Raw genomic sequence first — 17,243 nt, 5'->3', positions numbered from 1 at the left:
GGCAGCCACAGGAGCTCTGCAAGGGAGCTGAGGACTGGTGTGCACTGAAAGCTGCCCAGCTCCCAGCCCGAGTCCAGTGCTTCCCCCTTCACTCTCCCTGGCATGCACATGTGCCCCTCAAGCAGTGATATGACAAGGGATGGCTGTGGTGGGACTCCTCCATCTGTCACTCAGCAGTGGTGTCTGGTTTGGGTCTTTATATCCCAGTGAGTACCCCATATATGCCTTGAAGGGATCCCTTTCCTCCACCCTCTAATGTTTTTTATAGCCTAATTTCCTTCAGGAACAAGGCTGACGCAACCCCTTCTCATGCACCCAATGATCTGTTCCCTAATTTGATACTAACAAGCCAATTTTGACAAACTGAAGGGCAGAAGTCTCTGACACAGAAACTCCTGACAAGCTCTAGGCAGCTGGTGAGAGACCTTCCTGGTGCCAAGAGGAGAGGGAAAGGCAGAGCTGGGACATGCATCACCCATGCAACTCCCCTGCTTCTCTTCCTGGCTGGCTCATCGACCTGAACCTGCAGCTGCCCACCACAGCCAGGACCAGACACTCACATCAGCATCTCCAGAGCTCCTGTCTCCGCCGGCCCATCCTCACCCACCAGCTCATTCACTGACCCCTGACTGCCCCTGGGCTGGCTCATGGCAGGCAGCATTGGCACTGCTGTGCCTCCGCGCCTGAGGAGATGCCGGCAGGAGCAATGCCCAGTTTCCCCAAATGAGCCTTACTTGTGTCTGTCTGAGACTCGGAAAGGAGGCTGGAGTTCCTCCTCCCTCGCTGTCAGGTTCTGGCCTGCCACACAACCCTTTCCCGCCTACTACCATCCGCCTTGCCAGCCTGGTGGCTGGGTTTCAGGCAGTCAGCTGTCTGCAGAGGCAGAGCACACTGCACAACCATGGGCACAAGGCACAGGCAGCAAGGCCCTACTCATGGTGTCCCCAGATGAGGGACAGTGGGAACCAGGAGGTGGGTGGCTCACACATCTCCACCCCTTCTCCCCACAACTCAGTAGAAGCTCACCTCTCAGCAGAGGTCCCAGGCTCGCTGGCCACACAGAAGAGTGACACTGCTGGCCAAACTGAGGATGCCTGGCTAGCATGGAGGTGACAGCTAGGCTGTACGGAATAAGGCCTACTCCTACAGCCAAGGCATGAGACTGAACTCAACTCAGAGCTACCCCATGGTTTCATGTCTGGTCTGATGCTGTGGTGCCCAGGGAAAGAGATGCAAACATCTGGAAAGGCTCCTGACCCTGGCCAGGCCAAAAGGACTGTGCTGTTGATGTCCTAATCCAGAGTCCTGACAGGCAGAAAATACCCATAACAGAGCATGTGGGCTGTCCTCTGCCCTGGGCTGAGTGCATGGTGTTTTCTCCCCACTCCAGGCTAGCCAGAGGGAGCTATTTGCAACTCTTCTACTCTGCCCTCCAGAAGGGACAGGGAGTAGCAAAATACCAGGCACTGTTTCTCGGAAGCCGCAAATTACTCCTGTCTGGCAGCCTGCTGTTCCCACCAGATACCGTCCTGCCCCTGGACAAAAACCCAGCCTGGGTGCTTCTGGGCTTCAGATGCTTTGGACCCATGTGAGGTCCCCATAAGATGGTGGGTGCATTCACATGGGGGAGAGGATTGTGTGGGAACACTGCCTTCCTGCCTGCTGACGTTACAGAGTGGAGCAGGAAACTTTTACCAAATGGCTGAGAGGCTTGAATTTTTGTAATGCATTTTCATCGGTTCCTGGCAGAAGGGTAGGAAAAGGATCTATTGACCACTGCTGCTAACGATCCTTGTTTGCTACAGCCACAGTCCACTGCTAGAGGACTTGCTGTCCTGTTCAACACCCCCCCACCAAAATCCACATCCACCTAAGAAGGACATGCACAACCACAGCACAACTCTGCTAAACAGCCTTATTGATTATTATCATGATCATTATTATTTACAGCATAGGCACTAACATACACCACTTAATAAGGAAAGTGTTGGAGAAAGACTTAATGGGGATCTCAGTTAAATCTCTAGCATAGGAACGACACAAATGTGAAGTTGTCCAGTCCTCCCTCTGCCCCCAAACAGCCATCTCTGTTCAGAGCTGCTCATTGCATATGGGTCTTATACAGGAAATCTGTGCTCAGGTACCTGGCTGGTAAAAACCCTCACTAAGTATTTCCCCCAGCTGCCCTCCCCACTTGTCCCCATTCCAGAGGAAGGGATATGTTTGACCTACACCAGAACTTCCTGGGATGGGCAGGCAAGTTCCTACTTGTCCTGGACTTGCACCTGTGACCATGACGGGAAGACAAAAATTCCTCCTTCCTGGTCATCGCAGAAGGACAGCCACTGTGTTTGCATTCTCAAAATATAGGCAGGGAAGGGATAACGCAGACAGGGAAGGGATGTAAAGCAAGGAGTGTCATCTCATCTCTCGCCCTTTGGCAGCTGGAAAGCACATCTGAGCAAAAGCATTCCTGAACTCCCCAGAGGCCACCAGTCAGCCCAGGCAAAAGGGAGCTTCCACCCGCCTAATGAAGCACAGCTCGTTTACATTCCGGTCGCAGGCACAACCCTCAGCCCCACACACAACTCCGCAGGGTGGGCAGCAGAGCCGACTCGGGCACTGTGCCTTGGGCTGGGGTCACTGCTCCAGACCCCCGCCCTGGTGAAGTCAGGCAGTGATCTCAGACGGCCGCCCAGCCTGAGGCCATCTGGCACCCACTGGGGGAGGAGCAGCCAGGGCTGGGGATGCAGGCTCCAGCCAGTCCCTCTGCTAGCCCAGGGCGTTGGCTGCCGGAGAGCCAGCTGCAATGTGCCTTGGACTTTCGACGAACTTTTGTGCTCTGGTTGGGACTTGGCATCAGGCCGGTGCAGCCTCTCTGGTAGCGACTGGTGAGGGAGCATGCTGGTGAGGCTTGCAGGTGAGGAGAGACTGGGAGGAGACACCACACACCAAGGACAGAAAAACAGCAGCCCTGCTGGGACTGTCACCCCACCTCCCACAAGTCTCAGCAATGTGCCACAGCCACTTAAAACAAATCTGTGTCATATAACACCTGTCTGCTAACAGAGGTGTTCTGGATGGCTAAACTCCATGTCTAAGTCATTGCAGAGATGCTGCACCCTCCAAATTGTGACCAGCCACGTAATTTGGCTTGGGTGCTGATTTTAGGGTGGAACAACATATCTTCAGAAATTCCAGTCTCTTCTCCTGTGGCTCCAAAGGTCACACTTAGGCCTCCAACGGTCTGAAGTGAAGAAAAGTAACTCCCACCATCTCTTCACTGTTGCTCCCCTTGCAACCTGTGATGTAATTCTCATGGGTGACAATGCCAAGCTGTTTTGCAGGCACAGGTGCAGTAATAAGAAAACACAGACCCTATATCCTTCCCTGGGAATTAGGCACCTCAACAGCTGCCACAGGCAGCAAATCACCTTTGTGATTTGCAGAGTGTGGAGGGAAGCCTTTAGCACTCAAGGCATTGTGAAGTGCTCACAGAAACACCCGCTCTGCCCCACCACGCCCAGTCACCTACCAAAGATGTATGATCAGAGTCCAAATAGTGCATGGCTCAAAAGCCACACAAGCTTTGGAAGAGAGGCTCTGGGGTTTCCAAAGCCTTATATCCCAGTACCTTATATTCCTGTGACAATATGTTAAAAGTTAATGGGACCTCACTACCTTGTTCCACAGAGACACCTTTTAAGTGAAGAATATGGATCAGTAAGACCAAATTCAGAGATGGAAAAACAGCCCTAAGGGTTACAAAGATTCAACTCTAGGTTAGGAATTATCTCCATTTTATTAAACCAAGAGCCAGAAGGATGCTTGGGAACAGCTCAGGAATATCTAAGAGTCTCAGAGAGCAGGCACTGATGGCAGACGGATATGCTATACTGTGGCCTTTTTTTTTTAAGTTACTGTTTGGGCTTTGCTGAACTAGCCTGGAAGACCAGCTCTTTCTCAGGTGATTAATGTCTCCTCAGCAGAAACCTGTGGATGCAGATTCTGCTGTATCAGCCAGGGCTCACCTGCAGAGCGTGAATATCAGGTGCTTGGGCTGCCCCCAGGTTCACACAGGATTCATGGGAAAGGGAGATCATCATCCTGATGACCTCAGTGCCCTCATACAGAGCTGGAAGGTGGAGAAATGCAGCTCAGCATGTGGGAAAGGAGCTCTTAGGGGAACCAGCTGGTTTGCTGGTTGTCTTGGTCTGCTCTGGAAGTACAGGGCCTATCTGTAGGAATGGATCTCTGGGTCAGCACTACTTCTCCACAGTGCCAGCAAATGCCACAAAGGTGGGTGTCGAGGCAGGTGGGAGAGGTACAGCTATGAGAATTGGAAGCATAAAGATCTGTGTTGCTATGTGCCAAATAGTACTTTCTGAGCTGCCCTTCCTTGCTGCAGCCACAAAATAAAACTCTCTGGGAGCAACTCTCTAGAGCAAGGAGAAAAGCAGGTTTAGATATGGGGAGCTCTATGACATAAGCTCCTTCTCTACATGTTGCTAGTTGTTAGTTCAGCAGTCTTCAAGCATCCATGCTGTGCTGGAAGAGACAAGCTTGGGCACCAGCTGGCGCACTGATCTGGTGCTGCCTTGAAATGCGCAAGCAAGGACTAGGGCTCACCAAGAGATATTGTCTTTGTCTGTCTCTTCCTCTCCAAGGAGTTCTCCAATCTGTCTACAATCAGTTCTCCATGCAAGTGTGGGAGTTTGCAATGTATATACAAGACACACCAAGACCAGGTGAAGGTCTGGGTCAACAGGCAGCATGGCCAGAGAACTTTAGGTTCCCAGTGACAATGGTTTCTGGCCGAAGGAGAACTCAAAATGTCTAATCAGTAAAAGAATTGAGAAACTTCCCAGAGTTTCTCCCTTCAGTAAGATGAAGAACAAACATCCGTTCATTTCAATTAAATGATGCTGATGTGCACCACCTTGCAAAATTGCAGGCACTCATTGCTAGATAGCTGCTTGTATCGGCCTGACATTTCCTGAACAAAGTTATCTTTCAGGGAACTGAATTGGCAAGTGGAGAGGAAGGAAGTATTGCAGGATTAGATTTACATCAAGAAGCTCCTGTTGCTGATGCACTGATGATAGGAAGATAAAACGTATTTCCTTCACATCATCTGGAGACTGCAGATGTTCCCCTTTCCATATGCTGAAACTGGAGAAGAAGCTAGAGCTAAGTTATGACCCAGAGAAATCTAAATAAATCATAGTGACCAAGACATATTCTTCTTTCCTGAGAGGTATGAAATAATTCAGCCTTTCTTAGTCGTGCATCTTTTCCAATAAATCCACCCTAGTGGCAGATTTCATTGGTTATAATAAAGGAGGCAAAATTCCCATCAAGCTGCCAAGGAATTAAGAGTAGAAAAGAGCAAAGAAGGAAAACTCAGAGAAGATTGCATGGCAGTTTTTGCCTAACTGACAATACAGGTGAGGAAAATCTGGATTAGCTCCTGACAAGCATCGTTGAATTGTTTACCAGCAATTTCTCCCTGGGGCTTATCAGTGGTAAAAAGATGAAAACACACATACTTTAAGGTTTTCTGAATGAAAACAATGTTTGGTTTCGTCATCTGGCCACCGGAGATGACTTGGAAAAAATCTCACTGCGTCCTTAGAAATGAAATAGGTGTGATGAGTGGAAGAGAACCCTAATAATGTCTATCAACTATCATTACAGTTTGAGAAAGAAGTGGGAAGGGGGACCTTTTTGGCTGCATGTAGCTCAACATCAGCAATGGAGGAAGCGTAACTAGGGAGGAGGAGTAGGTACCTGTTCTCTCTTGGACTATATGGGGCCTGTCTCTAAAACTCAGATGAACATTGGTGTCAATATACATGAGATGTCAAGAAACCTGGACTTGAAGGCAGGTGCTGACAGGATGCTGATGCTATTTTGATCTCTGAAACCCAAATATTAAAAATCATAGTAGAGTCAGGTGCTAAGAAGGCCTTAGAAGCTGAGCCATAACCAAGAGTGCTGCTGGTGGCTATCAAAAGCTGGGCTGTTACTGGGAATATTGTAGCGTTTTACTCTAAGAACAGTATGAAATTAAGAGGAAACCCCTGTATTAAAGGAGATGATCTTGGGAAGAGCATGTCCTACCAAAGATATAGTCACTATAGGTTACACTAAGATCTCTGATCTGCTTATGAATGAAGGTGCCTTTTGCCTTTTGGACAGGGTTTTGAATCTGATTTAGTTTTATATTGAGCAGAAGCTTTTAACAAATGCCCTGTTGAAACTGAATCTGGTAGATGCTGCTCCCACTAGAGGCTGGTGGTCTCCATCAAAAGATCTGTTCCCACAGATGGTTATTGAGGGTCTCTGTTAGTCTCAAAAACAGTCAGGAACTGGCAGAGCCAAGAAAGCCAAACCCTTTGTTTGCCCCCAAAGAGAGGTAAAGGAACATCGAGTGGAGAATGGAGATGCACCTGTGTCAGGCGCTAGACCAAAACTGGTCCAACGCCAAAAATATTTCAGGTGTGCAGCTGTAACTGCAAACTCCAGCCCAGCCTGGATTAATTTCAAGGCCTTCAGCCTGACTTTCAGAGTTTTGCCTTAAACCAGATGGAAAAGCTGTGTGAGATCATCCGTTGCTCATCTCTGTGTCAACACCAGATGACACATCATCACATGTACCGTCCATTACAAGCTCTCAGGGTTCCAACCCCTGCCCTCAGGACTCCCTTCCATCTTAATGGCTCCTTCTCTCAAAAAGCCTTTGCCTGGAGTAGGCCATGCTGTTTTTCAATCATTCAGTCCACTTAAGTAGGACCACAAAAAAGTACCAGAAGTTTGACATTCACACTCTGACAATATTAATATGCAGGAACCTGCCCAAGCTTGATCCTAATGGATGACTCTTACCTCTCTTAGCCATTTTCCTCCCTGAGTTGTACTATTACATACACTAATCCATTCTCTTTGGTCCAACATAATGCAAAGATGCTTTTCAATGTTAAAAAAATATCACGGGTCTCTTGACAGAGAAAAGGGTACAGACCTCCATTTTGGGGTCTGAAACTCTAAGAAAGACAACTGATCATCCCTTGCCTTTCTGGAGCCTTTCTGGAATGATAAAATCCTTGTTGCACTTCGTTGTTCTCCTGCAACCTCAAGCCACCTCTGCTACTAAAAAACCAAATAACTGAACACTGAAATGGTTATGAAATGATGCAGTAAAATTTCACCCATATCTGCTATTTCTTCAGGAAAGCAGGAGTCACAAGTGAAAGCAATGTGACTGCATGTCATTTTCTGTTTAGATGTTGTTAAAATATATCAGGATATACATGTAGCTGTGACTGCTGGACACGAAGTTCCAGCCTAATAAAACTTTCCTTCTTTTCCAGAATCTCCTTTAAAGTAAAAAGTGAAAGCCAGGTTCCATAGTTTTCACTGGCTTATTTAATTACTAGTCTAACATCATTAGTCTAACACATAACATCTGATTTCTCTAAGCACGAATAATAAATGGCTCCGTTGATTAAATTGTCTTCTCAGGATGAATCCCATCTGTATTTGGAAAAATTAAATATCTTTACAGTTTTTCTACAAAAAAGAATTATGAATATTGGCCAACTTTGCCCCTAAAGTTACCTTTAAGAAACATTCCTTCTCCCATTTAGCTATGGGATCATTTCCTTAAGTATCTGTCAGGATTACCTTCTTGCCCTTAAATAGCAACCAGAGAAGTTATCTCCATCAGCATAACAATTATCTCCATCAGCCAGCCAGCAGTGTCCATCCAACAAGCAAACAAACCAAACTGCAACAACAGCCCTGGAGGCTAGAAGCTGGTAAGAGCTCTCCAATCCTACCAAACATAACAGCACACAGTCCTTGGAGGAAAGAGGTAGCTGATTCCCATAGAGGGGGTAGGTGTCCAAAAGCTTATGATTCTCTGGGCCTGGAGGAAAGATGCTCAGCATCTTGCAGGCTCAAGGCCTACCGGGCTAATAAGGAACAATGTGCCAGTTTGCTGTGGGGGATATTAATGCCCTATTTTCACATTCTGCGTGAAAGAGATGGAACTACTGGGGTGGAGTTATGATGAAAAATAACGGAAATATCAGAGGGGTCTGGAGAATGAGGGCAGTAAGTGAGAGCAAGGCTTTATGCATACACACACAAGAAATGCCCACTGACTTCACAGGCATAAATTTAACATGCCTTCTCAAAGTTTAACATGAGTCTCTCTCTCACACTTGTCCTGGAAACATCAAAAACAGACAGAAGACTTACCAAAACATGCTGAGAAATTGATTCCTTGAGAGTAAATTTGCCCATATCAAATCACCAAGAGTTCCAAATTTCTGCAAACAGCTGTGTCCTGCTGGTATTAACTTCAAGCAGTAGATTGACATAAACACTAAGGGGTCTGCTCAGATCATTGGCAGCAAAGAGCCACCTCAAAAACAACATCTAGCTGAGAGTTGCCTTGGCTACACAGCTGAAGGAACAGAGTGTGTCCTGTGGGGGTAGAGTGGTGAGGGGATGGGGGATGTCACTTCTTCATCACTAGATGTGCTGGGACCCTTCCAGGATGAGCTGAGGCATGAACCATGACCCATACCCAGTGATCTTAAACAGGCAGCCCCAGGACCCAGGAGCACTGGCACAACTGACACCCTGCTCTGTGACTTACAGAGCACATCACCCTGGGGAGACCAAGTGTGGAGGCTCCTGCTAAATGGACTCAGTGGGTCCAGGTTTTAGGGGATTCCAGCATGGGGTGTCAGGTATCCCTCTCTTCCTCTCCAGCAAAGCCTCCTCCTACTTTTGTTGAAACCTGTCCTGAGGATGGGCAGATAATATCTAATTTTTGCCTGTAAAAAATCTCCTTATAAATGATGAAGTGGTTATCAAACTGGCTGCCAGTGAGTTCACACAGGCCAAAGATGATCTTTGGATCATCTCTGACCTCTTCATGCATCATGTCTTCAGGTGCTGTTGCTTCCTCCCCTCAATGCTAGAGGTTGTTTCTCCTGCCCTCAGTTTGCCACATCTCAGAAAATTTTTCATATTTTCTCAATTCAGTTCTTCTTGCACACCTTCCCAAAGGCCAGTTTTTGCTGCCTGGGCATAGAGAAGTTTGCAGGATTCCAGTGACCTCAGTGCCCCTGGCACCATCCCCTCCACTGATGCCACCAGGCACTATTGCGCCCCACATTTCCCCCAGCCCTGGCATGGGGTAGGAGGTGGACTGGCTGCCCTCTGCAAGTCACAGCTTCTCCACATCTTCAATGGGATATATCTCAGTGTATTATCTCAGTCTAGCCAGAAAACACAACCCACCTCCAAGCACAGGGGGTGAGCCTGGATCCACACAGCTGGCTAATCTATCTCCTTTCTCACTTCTCATTGTTTCATATGCTCACCTGCTGCATCTCATTTCTCAGCCCTCAGTGGGAGGATAGGGTAGGCTGATCTGTATGCCAATATCTGTTCTTGATGGCAAAATACCGATGTGCCAGACATAACCAGAACCACTGCACCTAAGAGAAGTTTGTGTGTGCTGCCTGGAAACCACTCTGCCTCCAGAGACAAAAATGCTCCGTGTGTGTGCTTGCACACATTAAATGTTTATGCAGGCGTGCGTGGGCGTGTGAACACGGGTACATGTGTGTGTATGCTCACATGCATATCTTTCCTGTGCATATTAATCCTGCTGCTCTGCAACCCACATAGAGGGGCAGGTGTGTTCCAGCCAAATTCCCCACTTATGTCTAGCCTTGAATTTGCACTACTAAGTGCTTGGTAAAAAAGAAACAAAACAAAAAGGCAGGATTTGCTGTACCATGGACCCTTTTATCTGCCCTGGGACTTTGCACAGGGGAAACGAGCTGCAACTGTTCTTAGCAGCTCACCCTGCTGAGCAGAGGACGGCAAGCCTCGAAAGGGCTGAGGTTCCCGCCCCCCTTCCCAGGCTGCTCCCAGGCTTTTCAGTTTGCATGAAGAGTTCTGGGAAGTGCTACTGCTATAACAGCTCCTGCAGCTGCTCCTACATCTGCGATGTCTTTCGACTCAGAGCGAGTAGAACTTCCAGCGGACGTTAGGAGGAAGCAGAGCACCACGCTCCATGTGAGGCAGCGCCCGTGTGCTGCTTCTCCTCCTCTGCTTCCTCCCCCTCTGCTGTGACACGTGTGCCAAACTAAGCGACAAAACACACAGAGGGATGTCTTGAAGCTGGCACAGAAGGTACCCAAGCTCTCCTGTCCCCTTCTGTCAAGGCTGAGGGGACACCTCACCCTGCAGTAAGGCAAATGCTTCCAGTCGCACATGACTCTGCTCATGCCACTGACGGGACAAAGTCTGGGCACAGGATGCACAATATCGACACAAGGAGGCACAATGTCTTCCTTCAGCATCCCTCAGGTTTGCAGAGGTTCCCGTTTGAGACCAGCCCCTGTTCTCTTCTTGTCAGACACTGAAATGGTTAATGATTTATGCATTCTAGGAGACTCTTGCAGAATTTTGACCTTTGCATTATACCTCTGATGGGTAGTTGGGCCCGTCCCTCCCTCCAGTGAAGAGCCAAGTTTGCAGGCTTTTGACTGTTGCATTATACCTCTGATGGGCAATTGAAGGTGTCAAGCCCTGAAAAGGCAGGACCTCTAATGGCCCATAAAAGCCCATCCCCCCCTCTGCCAATCAAAAAAGGCGGGAACCAGGACAGACACAAAAAACTCTTGCCCAGGGAGAGTTTGGAGGCTTGAGGCATGGCCCGTGACACTGACCATGGATATAACAACTCATAACTTCTTGGGGTGTGGGGGCTTCCCTCCTTCACCCCCAGCAGATCAAGGCCACCACTTCAACTGACAGACATGGAAGTGGCAACTACCAAGTGTCATCGCTGGATCCCATGGGCGGTGACTATATACATCTGTCCACTCTCAGCTTTTCTTTCTCCTTACTCTCCCTTACTCTTATCTCGTCTTTCTCTCCCCTATGCATTTTCTCCCCCCCCCAAAGGTTATCTCTATGCCATGTTGTTATATGACAACACCCAAAATGCTAGCATACCTGGTGATACCAAATTGTTAAAATAAACCTTACCAATATGTTTTCAGACACCGATTATTCAGTGTCGTTTCACTCTAATCCACCCCAAGGGAATTATTGATAAGAACCTGGGTTACCCTCCTCCCCTTTTTCTGGGGCGGGTCGTAACACTTCTGCAGTGGTGCAAGCTCTGGAGGGGCTCCCTTCACTCACCTGGAGCGAGTCCAGGGCTGTGTGAAAGCTTGGGGCCAGCTCTATCTCTCAGGCACGCACGCGTGCATGCACGCAAGCACAGAGCCACGTCTTTTCCCGGTGAACTCTGCTGGCACTCGGCAGGAATTTCATTTGGATCAACTACTTAATATTCTCCCTCCTTCCTTAGAAACCAGGCTGCTGAAAAATCCTTCCAGCCAAGGCCCCTCCTTTCCTGTTTGAACCACCCCATTCCTCCCTCCCCCATACACACACACACCGCAGAAACCTGACTCACTTGCTGGCACCTGATGGATTTCACCTATTTTTTTTTTTAATATATTGTTGTTGGAACTCCAGATCAAAAGAAAAATGGAGATTTTCCTGTTTCGTATCTGAGGTTTTGCAGGCCTGTTGATACTAGCTTTCACCTTGACATTTCGGGAGCTGCTTCACACAAAGGACCTGCTGCTCACACCAGCCAGGTCCCTCCCCAAGTGACACATGTGCACAAGCCAACGGGTCCCATGGCCTGTTCCAATGACTGCTGCCCTAACCCTCACCCTCACCCTGGATGTGAGGAGTGTGTGGAGCTGCCCATCTGCCTCACCACATCCCCATCACTCACCGCTGAAGCCACACATCCCCAAATGTAGAGCAGAAGAGCATGGGAAGGAGGAATGGGGTGGGGAGGGAATATTTTGGGGAGCAATAAAGGACTGCACCGAACACAAGCCGCAGGAAATTTGGGCTCGGCAGCGCTCCTTCTCCGCCTACTTCCAGCTGACACAGCAAAGATGATTTTCTTAGGGCCAATTCTGCAAACCCCCCCCCCCTTTCCCCTCCTGGTTATCGTTGGCTCATGGTTTCGTGAGGAAACTTGCCAAGTCTTGCTCACTTTCTAGAAAGAGAGCAGGAATGAGAGAGGAGAAGGAAATATTTGACAACCTTTGTTTTTCCACGAGCCTTTTTAGGGCAGCAGGCTTCAGTCTGTGCCCTCCACTCCCCGATGCTCGGCCTGACCTTGCTGTCTCAGCAGGAGGAAGTCTGGCGGGAGCACAGGGGAGAAAAATGGAAAGACGTGGTATATTTCAAAGGAAAACTAAACAAAACAGAGAAAACCCAGAATCCTGTAGCCTGTGCCATAAATGAAGCTCATTCATGTTTTTTTACCAGGAACAGTCAATTACAGCCGTGATGTTTGGCTTTCAGTACAGGACAGTGTCTGACTTGTGGCAGGAAGCACTACAGGGACCGTCCTGTCCGTACCTACATATCCATCTACTTAAAATTAACCTTACCAAAGCCCTCTAATTCCACACCTGCTTTCATTCCAGACCTCTCAATAAACCAGGAGCACATTCTGCTCAGTACCTCCAGCATTTCTCAGTGGCACTGTGCTCAGCATATGTATGAGGAAACTGAGGCACGGTACCTGCGAGCATCTTATCCCCAGGCAAGACATCTGCTCTAGAGGAGAGCCAAGCCCAGCCTCCCAGACTTGGGCTCTTGCAGTACTGCTCGATGCATCTCCACCTCCGTAAGGAGGAAAGCATCTGCAATTTTAAACTTGGCCAGCGTAAGGGCACAAATAGATAGAAATGCAGTTTGATCTAGTCCTCGCCACTGTCACATAGTTTATTTTGCAGAGTGCTGATTCTTTCTCAGCAGTTCACAGCTCAGGGCCAATTTTGGTCATTGATAGATGGGAGGGCCAGGCCAGCATCCCCAGCACACAGTCCCTAAGCTGCTGGCCAAACTGGCAGAGGCCAGAAAGTTCAAGTTAAACTTCATTTCTTTTCTTGCCCTGTTGCTTAGAAACACGCCTATGAAAATATACTTTGTTCTCACACGCTACCAGTCGAATGCCAAATGACTTTTTTCCCCTCTCCCGTCCTCAGGAATTCCTGATTTATTTTTTATTTCTTTTTTGCAATCGCACAAATCTCAAGAGGAGCCTGCTGGTCTCCTGTGGCTTCTTGCAGCAGCCTTTCCAATCCAGGCTCATCTCCTGCCTGCGAACAAAACCTGCCGAAAAGAGGCCCCTGCAGCGCTTGGGGAGTCCAAACTGGAAGTGCAGGTAGTGCCAGGGGGTTGGTTTTGCAAAACAAACCTGCAACCACTTTCCTATCCCTCTCCTTGTTCACTGAATGGGTGCTCCCCATCGCAAGAAAATCAAAAGCAGTGGTATTACAAGGGAATTGGCTAAAGTTTTCACGCAGAGCACCTTTGAGAAGTGCGAGGCAGGTGGAATGAAAGGAGATTCATGTTGAGAGCCAAGCACCAAAGCTTTCTCAGGTGCCTTGGTCTGTGTGGGGCACCCTTGCATAGGTGCAAGGATGGGCCCTGCTCTCCCAGCCACTGCTGGATTTCAGTGGCATGGCTTTGCCTTCCCCACCACATTGCCTGCCCCTGGCCACGCACATACACATGAAGAGTAAATAAACACTGGGATGACGTGCTCCGGGATACTTCACATATCTCCGCTACCAGCGGTTATTGCCCAGCTTCCTGGGCTCCACGGCAGGAACATGGCTCCTGGCTTTACCCTCTGCTCCCTGTGCAGGTCTGCTCCCAACCCCCATCCCTTCCAGCTCCCTTCAAAAAACCAAGCTCAGCTTTGCTGTTTCTGGCTGATTTAAGGGAGTTTGGACATCTGATGTCATTCAAAGGAGGGGGGAAGTTATACACACAGAATTTAGTTTTGCTCTGAAGGATGGAGTGTAGCAACCCAACTACTGCCTGCAAGCAGCAAAGGGGAAAAATAATAAAAGCATCAAGATTTACTAGGTGCTAGAAAGGAGAAACGGAATCCCATTGCGTGGGTATAAGCAGAAGCTTGCTAACAAGTAGAAATTACTTTTTCATGCTCCAAAAAAAGTGAGGGGTTTGCTTCTGGGAGTTTTTTGCCAAGTGGTCTCCCAGACGCACAGACACCCTCTCTGCCTCTCTTTTACACTGTGGCAAATACAGATGTATTTGGAGGAATATAGGGAATGTGTCCTCCTCACATGAGCTAGAAGATCCAGAAATTGGAGTGAAATGAGAGCCAAAGTGAAGAAGTGCTTTCTTTCATGCTTTTGTCACGTGCAAGAGGCAAACACTTCAGAAGCCTGGCCTTGCACTCATGCTGCCGTGCCTGCCTTCATGCTTGCTTTTAACCTGTTCTTTTGGGTTATCAGCCACACCATCATTATTTTTTGCAATCACATACCCTGCCCCTAATGCACCTGCTCTCTTCACCTCCCTGGGCTAAAACCCATCACCCAACAAAGACGTCCAGCAGCAGGCAGCCAGGAAGAGCAGGCTGCAATGATCCCAAGGAGAAAGTGGGAGGCTGAGCAACAAACCCACAGGTGGCTGAGGACTTTGGGAATGGGGCAGTTGGTTGCAAGGAGGTGCCCTGCCCTCTCCTATACTTCAAGTTGCAGAGGTCAACTCGGACTCTAGAGCAAGGTGGAAGATATGGTGAGAGAAAGGGGTCAGGAAGAGGGTGAAGACAGGGATTCAGGAAAGATGTAAAGGATGTCACTAAGGAAGGACTGGGATGCAGCTGTGACTAAGAGGGTGCATCTGGGAAGTGGGGGAAGAAAAGCTTTCCATTGGGATGGGACAACTCAGAGGTGATGATAGAAGACAGAGTGGGGGAGGCTGTGAGATGATGCAACAGGAGGTTTGACCAGAGCAAGGATGGAAAGAAGGATAGGAAAAGTGGCAAGGGACATGGAAGAACAGTTGGGGGGATGGATGGAAGAGTACCTACAAAGATGGAAAAGCAACTGCATGTGTGTGTGTTTAAGAACAACTAGAAAGATGTAAAAGTAGCTGAAAAAATGGAAAAGCAATAGGGGGGGTGGAAAGTGGTGGTGGTGGTGGAGAAGCAGATGGAAAAGATGGAAAAGCAACCGGGGGCTTGGAAGAGCTGCTGGTGGAGGGGATAGGGAGGGGAAGGAATGGGAAAATAGCTAGAAAGATGGAACAGCAGCCAGGGTGTGTAAATGTGTGTGTGAAAGAGAAAACTCAGGCAGAAAGACAGAAAAGTAGCCAGAAAGATGGAAAAGCAGCTGGTGGTGGTGGAGGGGAATGGAGGAGCCGGGAAGGCAGAAAAGCACACGACGGGGGAGGGGGCTGGAAGCGCAGGGGGGGAGGGCGTGGATGGAGAAGCGGGAGAAAAGATGAAAAAGTAACCCGGAAGGCAGAAAAGCAAGCGGGGGCATTGAAGAGCACCTGGGAAGATGGAAAAGCAGCCGGCGGGATGAGAAAGCAACCGCGGGGGCAGGGAAGAGCAGCCAGTGGGAGGGAGCAGAAAAGCAAGCGGAAAGATGGAAAGGGAGCCGGAAAGACGGAAAGGCAAGCGGAGGGTCATGGAAGAGCACCCGGAACGAGGGAAAACGCAGCCAGGAGCTGGCGGTGGGGTGCAAAAACCCGGTGGAGAGATGGAAAAGGGGCCGGCAAGGCGGAGAAGCATCCAGGAAGGCTGCGAATGGAGGAGCGGGGTCACTCACCAGCCTTGGCTTGCTCGCGGTAGCTCTTCTCGCTGAGGCAGACGGCGGTGCCGTGGAGGAGGGCGTGCAGCGGCTTCTCCTCGCCCTGGCGCGGGAGGCAGCGCAGCCCGCGGGCGCAGCGCTCGGTGTAGACGCCGCAGGGCTGCCCGGCGGGCAGGGCGCAGGTGAGGCAGCAGCCGCAGCCCGGCTCCTTCACCAGCTCGCAGCCCAGCGGCGGCGGCGGGCAGAGCGACAGCGCCTTGGCATCGCAGGGCTCGCACTGCACGAAGGAGCCCAGGCACCGCGACAGCCCCGGGCAGGCGCCCAGCAGCACCAGGAGCCGCAGCAGCATCGCGGCGGGGATGCTGCGGGACGGGGCGCGGGGAGCTGCCGGGGGTGGGCGGCGCTGGCTTTCCGCTTGCCCCTTCTGGGGCAAGAAAACAAAAAAAAAAAAAAAGGGAAAAAAGAAAGAAAAATTAAAAAATAAAATTCAAAAAGGAAAGCGCAGCCCCTGCTTGCAGGCGTCCCACTCTGAGGTTAATTCTCGGGGTGCGAGACCTTCCCGATTTTCTTTTGGCGTTAGAAGGGGGGGGCGTCTAGGTTTGCTTTTTTGTCTTTTTTTTTTTCTTTTTCTCCTTCTTTCAGCTTTTTCTCTCCTCGAAAGGGGGAATTCGCACCGCGATCCGCGGGAGCGCAAAAAGAGAGGGGGAGGGAAAGAAGGGGGAAAGGGAGCGAAGCCTGCAGGGGTTGCACAGCCTACAGGTTGCAGGGGGAGGAGTGGGGGAGCAGGGGGGTTTGGGGAGGTGGGACCGCGATTTCACACACGCGCACACACACACACACACTCTTCCCAAAGGACTGGAAGAAGGCAGGTTGAGAAGGGAGCAAAGTTCCTTGAAAACCAGTGTCCTGCTATTATTGCATCAAAGCAGTCAAGAGGGGAAAAAAGAAAAACCAACAACGCAGGAGAAGGAAGAGGGGATGCAAAGCTCCCCTTCCCTCTCTCTTCTTCTGCAGGAGGAGAAAAAGTCTCTCCCGACGCAGCGAGCTGCTGGGAAGCTTGGTATGAAGCAAAGTTGTGTTTCGATCGGCTCTGTTCAACTCTCCCGCTTTCCTCTTCCAGGATTTGCAAAGGAAAAAGAAAAAAAAAAAAGACCAAAAGAGTAAAAAAAAAAAGTTTTCTGCAAAGTTGGAGTGTTTTGTTGCAAAGTCTGCAGAGGAGCGGTAAAAAATCAGGGGGAAGGGGAAAAAAAAGAAAAGAGAGGAAAAAAATCCACTTTGTAGATCTCCCAACACTTTTCCCCTGGAGAAGTTTCTAAAGAGACTGAATACTGCAGAACAGGCTGTCTTTTAAATAGACTGCCTCTGGCTGCCTGCCAGCCCCTCGCTGCAATTTGAGATCCCAATGACACCTCAGCTTGACTAGGTGCCAGCAGCGAGGGCCCTATCAGTGCGCTCTCGGGCCGTGGGGGTGGGGTGCGCAGCTCCTGACTTCTGGGCTTCAAACCCCGGGCAGTGATCAAGGATAATATTATGAGG

General features: G+C 49.5%; 2 protein-coding genes across 2 annotated transcripts in view; one reads left to right on the top strand and one right to left on the bottom strand.

The window, feature by feature from the left end:
* Positions 1–16,173, bottom strand: part of IGFBP5 (insulin like growth factor binding protein 5) — a 23,932-nt gene extending 7,759 nt beyond the window's left edge. Inside the window, exon 1 of the mRNA XM_064661263.1 lies at positions 15,726–16,173. Coding sequence (XP_064517333.1) covers positions 15,726–16,056 — 331 coding nt within the window. The 5' untranslated portion in view covers positions 16,057–16,173. The remainder of the gene's footprint in view (positions 1–15,725) is intronic.
* On the top strand, positions 16,067–17,243 carry LOC135417313 (uncharacterized). The gene has a single exon (XM_064661259.1). The coding sequence runs from the start codon at positions 16,067–16,069 to the stop codon at positions 17,021–17,023; it is 957 nt and encodes a 318-aa protein (XP_064517329.1). The 3' UTR covers positions 17,024–17,243.

This window comes from Pseudopipra pipra, chromosome 7 (genome assembly GCF_036250125.1).
Source record: "Pseudopipra pipra isolate bDixPip1 chromosome 7, bDixPip1.hap1, whole genome shotgun sequence".
NCBI lineage: Eukaryota > Metazoa > Chordata > Aves > Passeriformes > Pipridae > Pseudopipra > Pseudopipra pipra.
Note: the sequence above shows the minus strand (reverse complement) of the source record. Positions and strands in the feature narration are given on the sequence as shown.

Coding starts and splice junctions, on each gene's coding strand:
- LOC135417313 (XM_064661259.1), top strand. CDS start 16,067: ATGCTGCGGGACGGGGCGCGGGGAGCTGCCGGGGGTGGGCGGCGCTGG.